This window comes from Pimephales promelas, chromosome 20, assembly GCF_988280905.1.
Source record: "Pimephales promelas chromosome 20, fPimPro1.hap1.1, whole genome shotgun sequence".
Taxonomy (NCBI): Eukaryota; Metazoa; Chordata; class Actinopteri; order Cypriniformes; family Leuciscidae; genus Pimephales; species Pimephales promelas.
In genome coordinates, this window is record NC_142788.1 from 9,261,543 (window position 1) to 9,273,809 (window position 12,267).

At 37.5% G+C, this 12,267-nt stretch overlaps 1 protein-coding gene across 2 annotated transcripts; it reads left to right on the plus strand.

Annotated features, from left to right (window-relative positions):
• Nucleotides 1–1,168: 1,168 nt before the first annotated feature.
• On the plus strand, nt 1,169–11,957 carry LOC120485509 (uncharacterized). Of its 2 annotated transcripts, none has more exons than XM_039681316.2 (6): nt 1,169–1,266; nt 1,942–2,518; nt 6,886–7,032; nt 7,203–7,267; nt 8,940–9,206; nt 10,661–11,221. In XM_039681316.2, exons 2-6 carry the CDS (start codon nt 1,951–1,953, stop codon nt 10,703–10,705), a joined length of 1,092 nt encoding a protein of 363 aa, XP_039537250.1. In that variant the 5' UTR covers nt 1,169–1,266; nt 1,942–1,950; the 3' UTR covers nt 10,706–11,221. The 2 variants fall into 2 exon arrangements, with proteins under 2 accessions (XP_039537250.1, XP_039537251.1); XM_039681317.2 differs by lacking the exon at nt 1,169–1,266 and adding an exon at nt 1,757–1,815 and having other exon boundaries at nt 10,661–11,957.
• The last annotated feature ends 310 nt before the right edge of the window (nt 11,958–12,267 follow it).

A 12,267-nucleotide genomic window follows, 5' to 3' on the forward strand; every position in this document is an offset into this window, starting at 1 on the left:
TAATGTTTACAGCGCATGAAATAATGTAGCCTAACGCTATTACAGTTAAGGCTTAAGGAAAATAAATGGCGGACATTGAAATGCCGAGATGCATTACAAGAGAGGAAACTATTTGTGTCTTTTCTGTTGTAGCATGAATAGAATTAACTTTGAATAAATAGCGCCATCTTGTGGAGAGTTTTAAATGGCAATTTGTAGTCTAGCCGAACCAGGAATTGACTTTTTGTCCACTGTAGTGGGCTTTATATTTTAGTAAATTTCTCTGATAGCATACAAGTCACATGTCACAGTCTGTGTCTCCCGAGCACATTCAGGGCTTTTCGAAGATGCCAAATGTCTGGAGGTTTCATCATGAAAACAACAACTTCTTCAAATAGCACTCTTCAACTTCGTCAACTTCTTCAAATAGCACTCTTGTGGAAATATGATGATATATTGTAATTACAATTTAAATCAGACTACTTTTCAAATTTTATTTAAACCAACATCAGGAAAACGTCATGAGGTTTCAAAAAGACAGTCTGTTACATCACAGGGCTTTCATAATACAAACATAGGCTAGGCTACATGTCAACTGTAGAGGCATTTTGGGAGACACAGCAAGTGAATATATTGGAAATAAATTATATATCAATAATTCTATGAAATATTAGATATTATAATTAATATGTTGCCAATTATTACTCCAATTATAACAATTGTTTTTTTCATTAGCCTACAAGTTGCTCCAAGAATGCGTTAATATGCAAATTAGATACAGTGTAGATACATTACATTGAATGGTGATATTAATCGTTGGCAAATTAATCAATTCAATCAATTAGTTCCGTTATATCTTTCATAACATAGTTGAGAACCATATTTCGGTTAAACAAATCCATAAACCCCCAAATGTATTGGTGATTTGAAAAATAAATAAATAAAATTCATTGTTTTTGCCTATAGCCTACATATAATTTCATGTCATTTTATTTTAGTCCTGGTGTCCACTTCAGAGGACATAGCATAACAAAATATCATTGTTCAAAAAAAGATTTGTCTGAGTCTTCTAAGGAGGCCACGTGTAGACTAGAGTTTGCTTCTTGTTGTTGTTTTCTAATGACCACAAATTATTCATGATGCTAATGAATATTCATGCGGTGGTGAGCCATGAATGTCACGTGATCCCGTCGGAACCGCTAACTTGCAGGGAAGTTGTCGCGTTACTTCTGCAAGTGCACGCTTGTCCCTTGATCTCTACGTCCAAAGGTGGTCTACATCAATAAGGTGAGGTTTATTTACTTAAAATAATGATGTCGGGATAAGAGTAATGAACGGGACAGCGCGTCTGGCGGGCTCAACAAATGAAAAGTGTTTTTGGGAGAAGGTAAAGGCGGTGAACTCTAAACTTAGTGAGTTGCCTAAGTTAGCAAGACAAGCGTTTCAATGAGCGATTATAACCGTGGACATGTTGCCCAAAAAATTAAGCAGCTCGCTGAGACACGCCACTGACCGGGGACCAACTTCCGTTTTAACAGATACGGTTTCATTTTACCCGTTTAGATTCGCTCGCCTCATTACACTGTAAACTGTATGACGTCGTGGTCTAACTGTGACATTTACCATAGTCCTATTTATGTTGGAAATGTATTAGTGATATGTTCCAACAAGAGAACAATCTATAAACAGTGAAATCTTAATCGTTTCGATATTGTGAATAAATTAAAATGATGACTATCACACCGAGGTCGTTTACCACCACCATTGGTTATCATAATGTTTATCAATGTCACAGAAGTCTCAACGAAGATTTTGGGATGAAATAAGAAAATAAAGGTAAATAAATAAATAAATAAAAAACAATGTTATTGTTGTGTGTATTTTGGATAGATCACATGCTAAAATAGATGAAAATACAGTGTTCATGTGTGTGTTCTAACAGTATAACATTGTTTCCTATAGACATTGTGAATGCAAAGAACGAACATGTTCAAGCCTGCTAACTCTCATTTGCTGTTGTTGGATCAGAAGTGTGCTAAATGTCTGTTAGAGACGTATGTCAAGCGGAGTCTCAGCCTCAATGAAGGATCCAGGAAACATCAGCTGAAACAACTCAAGAGGGTGAAGCAAGGAAGCCAGGCCAGACGGGCGTCCAGTGACCCCTCCACACACTGCCTGTCAGCAGACAGGCTTCTGAGTATCAGCAAGTGCCCAGAGTGCGCAACACCACCATCTGGTTTACGGTGTAGGGGCCAGAAACCAGCAATCAAAGCCAAGAGGCGTTCTCCATTTAGAGGTTTCCTTAACCTCTTTTCTAAGAAGAAAGTGAACAGAGAAGGAGCTTCGGAAACAGACTGTGGACAGTCTACAGAACGGAGGGTTGACACTTCTTCTGAAAGTTCACCCGGCCTCTCTGAGACTCTGAGGAAAAAACTCTCTCTGAAGAAGATCTTGCTCCGCGATCAACATGTTGAGCAGAGAGAGTCATTACAAACGGACTCCACTCCAGTTCCTGGCGGCCTTGAAGGGCTTTCAGATGGTGAGTCCGTGCGAAATTGCCTAAAATCATCATATTTTCTGAGATTTTATTGATAATTGTAAAAATAAGACAATATTTTTTGTGTTTTTGTGCTGGTACCTTGGCTTATTTTGGCCTGTCATGGACAGCTGACTCCAGAAGCTTCTCATGTTCTTAAAATTATGTGCGGAAGTTGTGTGCAAGCTTAATTGATTTCCATTGGCATTTTTATTTATTTTTTTAGTTTTTTTTTTTTTAGTTTTTTTTTAGATCCATTCATTATCTTTTTGGTCAAATTCTTACATTTAAAGTTATAGTTCACTTAAAATTAATGTGCAAAAAATAGTTATTCTGTTTACTCACCCTCAAGTTCTTTCACACCTGTACTAATTTCTTTCTTCTACTGAACACAAAAGACGATATATTTTGAAGAATGTCGGTAATCAGTTGATGGACCCCTTTGACTTCAATAGTAGGACAAAAATACCATGGAAGTCACTGGGGTCCATCAACTGTTTCGTTACCAACATTCTTCAAAATATCTTCTTTTGTGTTCTCAAGAGTAAATGATGACAGAATTGACAGAAATATTCCTTTAATCAAATTATTTTAGTATAATAAGACACTTGTTACCTATTAAATGACATCAGTATCAACTAAATACTTTTCACACTGCAGAAGTGGCGTAAAAGCTGCATCTTAAGCTGTATTTACACTGCAATTACAATTGCATTTATAATGCGATGAAATGTATGTTTTAAAAATAGTATTTCGAGTTTTGTAAATTAATTGATACTTTAAATATGCGACTAAAACCTCAAGTTGGTGGTGGCAGTTATTGAGTCAATTATTCAACTGATTCGTTCATGTTGCTCGGAGACACAGACCATCTGTGGCTTTGTTTGGAACTACTTTTATTTTCCAAATAGAGCAAAAACAGACAATATTGTCAATTTTGTGTCTAAAATGTAACAAAATATTAATCCCATTTGCAATTGTGCAGATATTTAGGGGGGAAAAAAATCCTTGTTGCTCATGTGATGTTGTTTAACTAGGTTATGTCATATAGAAATAAGGGAACAAATCAGATGGGGCATTATATTATAAGAAGATATTTTGAAGAATGTTGGTATTGGTAACCAATCAGTTTCTGCTCCACATTGACTTCTATAGTAGTTTTATTTATTTATTTCATACTATGGAAGTCAATGGGGACCAGACATTCTTCAAAATATCTTCTTTTGCATTTTTGCATTGTAGCCCAAGACTGGTTGCCCATTAAAGCTAAGCAGGGCTGAGCCTGGTTAGTACCTGGATGGGAGACCTTCTGAGAAAGCCAGGTTGCTGCTGGTAGAGGTGTTAGTGTGGCCAGCAGGGGGTGCTCACCCTGTGGTCTGTGTGGGTCCTAACGCCCCAGCAAAGTGATGGGGACACTATGCTGTCAAAAAGAGCACCGTCCTTCGGATGAGACGTTAAACCGAGGTCCTAAATCTCTTTGGTCATAAAAAATCCCAGGATGTCTTTCGTAAGAGTAGGGGTGTAACCCCGGCATCCTGGCCAAATTTGCCCAGTAGCCTCTGTCCATCATGGCCTCCTAATCATCCCCATATACACCAATTGGCTTCATCACTGTCTCCTCTCCACCAGTAAGCTGGTGTGTGGTGAGCGTTCTGGCGCAATATGGCTGCCGTCGCATCATCCAGGTGGATGCTGCACATTGGTGGTGGTTGAGGAGATCCCCCCCTTCTATGTGAAGCGCTTTGAGTGTCCAGAAAAGCGCTATATAAATGTAACGAATTATTATTATTATTATTATTATTAATAAAACAAAGATTCTCATACATGTTTTAAAATAATTTGAGAGTGAATAAATGATGACAAAATTATTCATTTCTGGGTGTCATTTAGGGAGTCAATGTCTGTTCATAGTAATCTAATGTTCAGTCCAGAAATTCGGTCCAATAAACATTTTAACTTTAATAAAGGAGTGGTCGCACAACACTTTTCGTTTCCTTGACATCCATCCGAAATCACATGTTAGTAGGTACTATGTTTGGTTTTAAACCTGCTTTGCGACTGCAAAAAAAAAAAAAAAAAAAAAGTATGTTCTATGTAGTATGAATGTAATCTGGACATACTACATTCTCCATGTTGTCATAATCATGTGATTTACCAGCGTCAATGTCATCACTTCACCTCCATTCATAAATCCTCTCCCGTGGCCTCATGGGATAGTAACGTGTCCCTCGAATGCACACTTCAGAATCTTACCGGAAGTAGTAGATCATCCAGGGACTTTTTGCCTACACTTTTAAGAGTACTATGAATACTACTGTTTTTCATCTGCTATATAGTATGGAAGTAGGCATATTTGGATGCATAGTGAATGAATTCAACTGTTTTCACACCCAAATACAATGCATTACAATTATCCTAACAGGATGATAGAAAGACAAGTTCTCCAAGTCCTCAAAGAAGAGGATAGACCTCCCCATAGATATTTATCTAATATGAAGAAAGCCGTTTTTCACGTCAGCATTTATTTGTCCATCGGATATTTCTAATCGGTTTTTCACACCAGATTTTTTTTTTTATATCCCTGATAGCAATCCCAGGTGATCATTAGCATCCACATCACATCCCTTTGGACTGAAACAGAATTCACTTTAAAATGACCTTTTAAAATTGTTAGCCAACCAACACTCAACACACATCAGCCAGACATTCATACTGACACTCAAGAAAAAGTTGCTCAACAACAGTAAGAATTCACACTTATAAGTTGCAGGTTTGCAGTATTTCAATAAAATGAAGTTTTACATTTTGAAGGTATTTTTATGTATTATATGTCAGTGACCCATCTCTGCACTGACTGAATAGCAGAGGAAGAATCTGGATCCGGCTCTGTACTCTTGTATTTGGTATTGTTTTGATGAAAAAATCATGCTTTTAAATCCTTTTTACATATAAATCATACATTTGTGGTCTATATCAAGTGAAACTGCAATGCTTGGGTCTGAATTCCTCATTATTATAGCTCCACAAGCCCCTTTTCTACCCCGTTTCTGATGTGCGTCTGTGAGCAACTCGTTTTGGAGCGGCCTCTTTAAACAAAAAGGAGATGCGTCATACCCCGCCCGCTCTCCAGGTCGCCGAGTACAACTCCACCGTATATCTGATTAGAGATATACGATTATATACTATAGCTTCAAAGAACATTTTTATTCACACGTTAACAAAATGTCAATAATGACAAGACTTGTCCATCAAGCCTTACATATTGGAGCCAGAGCGAGCGAGTTGAAAAAGAAGACGACGAACCTTCAGATCAACGTCTTCATATGGATGTATTGCAGTGGTATGTAATTGTGTTATTAGTGAAAGTCGACTATTTTTCTTGTCAAAACAAGCACACTAAAAAGATAAATGACTACGGTCTAATCTTACCACTAAAAATCTGTATTGATAATATTAGCTAAATGACCTTTGCTGAAACTCAAGAACAATAATACTGCAGAGGTGTAACGTTACTTCAAAACAAAAACAAAGAAAGACAAAAGTACTGCTAAACCATGACCACCATATGTTTTAAGTAAGTAAAGTACCTTATTTTTATTAACGATATTTACAGCTTAACGAAATGCTCTGTTCGTCGTCTCCAAAGATAGAAGGAATTGAACTGAGTCGATCGGCAAACCCTTCTGTATACTGGCGGAGGTTGTTGAAGTGGGAATCCTTGAAGTGCTTCAGGTCACTACATCCAACAACAGAACATTTTGACTTGCCCTCTTGTAGCTTGGACTACAAAATCGGAGCGAGAAATAATAATGGCGGATTGCTCGAAGTGTTGGGCCAGTAGTCAATGTCCTTATTTGTCAGTTCGGCTGCAGATACTGACTTAATTGTTCAAAATACGTCAAAATATTACCAAAACAGAATATAAAGATATAAACAAAGCACCTGAAGAGAATAATTTCATCTTTTCTGTACTTATAAACACTCCAAATATACAACAAAATGCATTTAAGGGCTAAAAAAGTGGATTTGGCATGATATGTCCCCTTTAATATGTAAGTAATGTTTGACTTCCTTTTTTCTCCACAAACAAGCAGGTGTCAGAAATGGAAACTTGGGAATCATTTTGTGTACTCGGGCAACTGGAGCATTTCTGCTTTTCTATGAGCGGTCTGGGAGGGAATTTGTATTTGCCTGTTGGTAATTTTGTCTTGCGCCAAATATTTATGCTGGTGTGAACAGGCCTTCAAACTTAAATATCAATGTTTCATTGGTCCATATACGTCAACCATATACATCAACTAAATCTGAAAGAAAAATAAAACTTTTTTGTATGTACATTTTTTTTTTTGTTTCCCTTCCTCTCCCTGTAGTGAGTGTGGACTCCAGTATTACATACTTTGAGAGGGTTTCAGAGGAATTGGAGTGGATTGTGAAAGAAATCCAGTTTAGTCCGAAAGATGACTTGCCGCGCTCACGCTCACGCAGCGCATGCGTTGTTGAAGATTGCAGCTCTTCAGGTGATTCTCTATGAAACATGACTAGCAGGACATCCAGTCAATGCATGTTTTTAAAGCAGAATAAATTCCACAGAAAACTCTGGGAGATTTTACTTAATTATTAATTAATTTATTCAAAACTTGTTTCAATTTATCACAAGTTGTAAATGTACACACTTGTGTCTCCTCAGGTGATGACAATACAGAGAGGATTATCAGCTTGCTGAAACAACATGGAGATATTATTGATCAAAAAGTTAGCATTTATTTTAAACAACCATTACTTAAGTTTGAGTCCCTTTATCCTTTGATATAATCTCCAGCCAGTTATTTTAAAGGGGTGATGAACTGTGAAATCAAATTTTCCTTGAGCTTTTGATATCTTAAGAGGTCATCATATTATAAGAATATCCTGTAAGTTTCAGAACTGAAAACGTCCTTGTTAAGGCCATTGCACACCGAGTCCGAAATTCGCATCCGAAATTTTCGCACGTTAAAAAAAAAATTCGACCTCACGTTATGTCAGTCACGCTTGCACACCGCCTCCGAAACTTTCGTCCGTCATAAAATTAATCGGATCGGGTTCGATTTTCTGCGTTTTTCGCATCCAGAGCCAGCATTTTGAGAGGTCTTTTGACAATTCAGGGCCGGGGGAGCTCGTCCTCAAATCATTGCACATATGCGCCGTGCTTTCAGTTTCGGTTTTCAATTCGATCAAGTGTTTATGTTCTCTTCTCTATATTGGATTATGAAATTAATAAACCTCCCCTTTCAATCAGATTGAAATTTAGGATCGAATAAGGTGTGATTGAGCAGCCTATTCGATAACTAATGTACAATAAAACAGCCTAGCTGTTCTGTCTGCCCAGCGCTTCCAACGGGCCGCGCGCGGGTGTGTGTTGTTTGTCCGTGTGTGTGTGTGTGTGTCCATACCTGGTCCATTTCAGACACACTGCCAGTCTCCGTTCAGAATCGATTGGTTCACGGAAATTGGTGGTCTTGTTTTTAATATGTGGCTCCAGAATCGCTAGCAAAGCATCGAACTGTCCCACTGACATTCTGAGGTAAATTTTGAATCGCTCAGGATAAATTCGCAACTCCTTGATAAGGAACTCTTCTTCCTCTCGGCGCAATTTCAGGATTGGATGGATGTAATATTTTCTCTTTCTTCCCTTTTCAATAAGAGAGAGGACAAAAATCATCCTCACTGCTTGACGAATCCATTTGGTATTTTTGCGTTTTTTCCCGCAAAGGTTTAAGAAATACGCAACGGACTCGGTGTGCAAGGTTTCTATGCGTGACGAATTTTTAAGCTGACGAACACGAAAATACGCATACGAATATTTCGTGCTCGGTGTGCAATGGCCTTTAGTCCAATAAAAGCTTTTTTTGACACCAGGCTCAGCAAACGACTCGTTTTTCAAAGTGGGGAACTATGACGTCAAAGAAGATAAAACACCACCCCCACAGAAGAAGATCGACGCCTACTTCAACACGGCCGGTTTAGCCCCGCCCACACGCATAGCTAAATAACGTAGACCTGATGACAAACCAGATAGAGAGTAAAACTCATTATAATATGCAAAACTGTTATCCACTCACAGCAGTGGGCGTTTACTTCCAAGTCTTCAATGCGAGACGCCCATAAAAACCGAGCGTTTTTGAACTAGGCTATACAGCCTATTACTTATTCATTTTGATGTTTTTTTTTTTATGTAAAAACCCAGCGAACGTCATAAGTTGACCTCAGACAACAATATAAAAAAAATGTAAAAAGCCAGTTCATGACCCATTTAAGGAAAAAACAATTGATTATTGACACATTTTATTACATGTCTCTTTAGGACATAGTATTCTAACTGGTCCATTCCACCATTCTGTGGTTTATTTGGTCATATTTACCAGCATAATGACAATTGTGCTTCTAGATCAGCAAGAATAAGAGTGTCCAGGACTTCCTCCAGAAACTGACGTACAGCTCCTTCCAGCAGCTGGCAGATCGCTATATAGCCCAGATCCCCAGTCCTCTTCCCCAGACCACAGACGCCTCCCCTGAGCTGGTCAAGCTCGCCTTCACCCTGGACTTCACTGCTAAAGTAGCTGGACTGTGCAGCCAGACAGTCGGTCGGATCATGGGGTTTGGTTGTCAATACCTACAGGATTCCTTCACACAGATGTGTGCGGCCCACAGACAGGTAAAAAACAGATCAGGCAGAAAATAGCAAAAGCATTTTTTTTCTTTTTTTTCAGTAAAGTAGTGAACCACAGTTGGTTCTTGCAGAGAAGCAAATGTAACACGCCACCAAGAAGGTTTGGTATATTTTCTCACTTTATCATTAAAAGGGTTAGTTCACCCCAAACTGAAAAATACTCTTCCAAGCTTTAAAATGGAAGTGAATGGTACCTTAGTTATTGAAGCCAGCGAAGCGTAAGAAGCGTATCCATCCATCATAAAAGTAATCCGTGCGGCTTCAGGGGGTTAAAGGAGTAGTTCACAGATGATGAATAAGGGTCTTATCAAGCGAAACGATCACTCATTTAATAAATAAACTAAGTTAACTTTTTATAAGCTCAAATGGTCGCCTTGCTCTGTTCTGTGACGCACGTTTGTGACTCTCCTGTTCGAACTCGTTCATCAAAATGAACAAATCCTTTCCTGAGTCAACTCGTTCATTTCGTCCGTTTTTAATGAGCGATCGTTTCGACCCTTATTCATCGTCTGGTGTTGTTTAAAGCCCTTTGAAGCTGCACTGAAACTGTCTTTTGGTCCTTGAACCGTTTGGTTCCCATTGAAGTCCATTATATGGAGAAAAATCCTGGAATGTTTTCATCAAAAACCTTAATTTCTTTTCGACTGAAGAAAGAATGACATGGACATCTTGGATGACATGGGGGTGAGTAAATTATCAGCAAAAGTTTTTTTTTTTTTTTAAGTGAACTACTCCTTTACTAAAGGCCTGTTTTTAACTATTTGTAAAGCCCGATGTTTTTGCAAGAAAAATATCCATATTTATAATTTTATAAACTAGGATGTAGAAGTAGCGCAAGCTTTGACGCCTCTCGTGGTTCAAACTATTAGCTCCTCCCACTTTTATCTTTACAAATTCTCGTTTTAGACTTGTAATTCATGACTGTTTTTTTTTTTTTTTTTTTTTTTTTGCTGTATGTATTACATTTATGATAAATGCGCTTTTTTGGCCTTCAAAAGCTTGGAAGAGCCAGGATATTTTTTAATATAACTCTGATTGTGTTTGGCTGAGAAAAAAAAAAGAAAGTCATGTACACATAGGATGGTGAGTAAATTATGGGATCATTTTAATTCTTCTGATGTTGGTAACCAATAGCACTGTGACTGAGCCGAGTTTCTGGTCACCAAATGGATGGATTGATGTGTAAATGTGGTCATGCATTTGTGTTGATGCATTTATTTCTATAGCTTCTGTCAGAGGTGTAAATGCATCTTTTTCCCCACTGGGGAGCAAGATTTGAGTTCTGAAATTTCAGGATGTTTATAAGAAATCAAATACATTAAAGTTAGTTATGAAGTTCTTGTTATTTCCTCATTTTGTTTCCTGTTTCTTGTAAATGGTTTCAGTTGCTTGATGAGTGTTCATTTGGGTGATTTCTCATGTTTTTCATTTCCTGGTAGGTACCTGAAGATTTGGAAGGACAGAATACCTGTGATCCAGACTGACAGCTTATTACTGTGAAGTCAAAAATGACAATAGGGTAAACTCTGGAAAAAACAACAACTGTGATAAATGTGTAGCTGCTTTTGTGAACAAGCCAAATAGTAGTATGCTTAAGCTGTAAGCTTTATACAATGAACAGTTGTGTTACCATTGTATAAACTTCAAGGACTGAACCTAATGTTGAAACTGTGAATGAGAAATGTTTCTTGGGTGCCACTGAAGACTGGAGTAATGATGCTGAAAATGCAGCTTTACTGTGACAAGAATATTTATTGTAATATCATTAAATTGTAATAACATTGAAATAAATGCAGCTTTCTTTAAAAAAAAAAACACTATATAAACTTACCAAGCCCAAACTTTTGAACGGTGGCATGTATTGGAAATATTCTGCACTGTGACATTTTAGGTTAAACCCCCCAAAAAAATTAAAGGCTCAATCTGCGTCTAACATCTGTTCAGAACTGATATTTACGCTGTTTCTTACGACTGCATGATCGAGACCAAGCTTCGATATGATCTCTTTTGTGTCATTGTGCTGAAATGGTAAAAGGTTGCCATGAAATAATGGCAGTATTTGTTTCTGGATGTGAATGGCAGCAGGGCTGTGGTGTCTGGAAGTGTATTAGCCACCCTTGACATTTCAGTGCGTCCTGTAGAAACACATTCTGCATTGATCACCATTGCTAATCAATCTCAAATCATTCATGGAGTTTGGGATTTGACGCAATCGGGGTCCTGTGATCTAACCACGGCTGCGTACGAAAACTTAGGCAGCTGACTTGTTGCCTCACCTTAACAGGCAATGACTTTGTGGGCAGAGTTTATGCATGAAGGTGCCTCATAAAACTGATTTCAGACAGACTTCTGAGGTTTAATGATCTACGGCAAAATAGAGAGAATATTGGATTTCTACAAATGTAATTTGTCACTAGAAGCGGCATCAGAAGTGGAAATCGTTAGTCATTTATACACGCAACTTTCAGACGCTGTCTTTATTTTTTGGCTCAACTGTCATAGAATGGAAAGCAAAGGATTGTGGGATATCAAAGGCAGCGAATTAATCAATAAGGTATCTCAGGAAGTGAAACTAACATTAGATTTTATATTTGGTCAAACTATTCTTCAAAACAAATCATATAATGTTTGCTAGATGAAATATTATATAACTATATAAAACTATTGTTTACCAAGACATCTTCAAACCTTTTGATGCTCAGACAACTCTATTTTCTGTGTGAGAAAATATTAAGTGTGATATTATACAGACAACAAAATTTAACTATAACTTACTTAACATTAATAAAAATACAATTTGTTTTAGTTCATGTTTGCTCAGTTCCATTAAATAAAATTAACAGAGACAACTTTTGATTTTAATAATGAATTAGTAAATGTCATTTGGTAAATGTGGTTTGGTTACACTTTATTTAGTAACGCTTTATTTTACAGTGTGCTTTTTATACATGTTACACTACTGTAGTAACAACAGTAAATTATGCATAATTACATGCAACTAACCCTAATCCAAACATTAACCCTAGCCCTAATTATACACTCACCT

Excerpts from the sequence above, each read along its gene's own strand:
- LOC120485509 (XM_039681316.2), top strand. The coding sequence starts at position 1,951 with ATGCAAAGAACGAACATGTTCAAGCCTGCTAACTCTCATTTGCTGTTG. Across the intron at positions 7,033-7,202 it reads TGAAGATTGCAGCTCTTCAG|GTGATGACAATACAGAGAGG; the intron begins GTGATTCTCTAT and ends GTGTCTCCTCAG. Across the intron at positions 9,207-10,660 it reads TGTGTGCGGCCCACAGACAG|GTACCTGAAGATTTGGAAGG; the intron begins GTAAAAAACAGA and ends ATTTCCTGGTAG.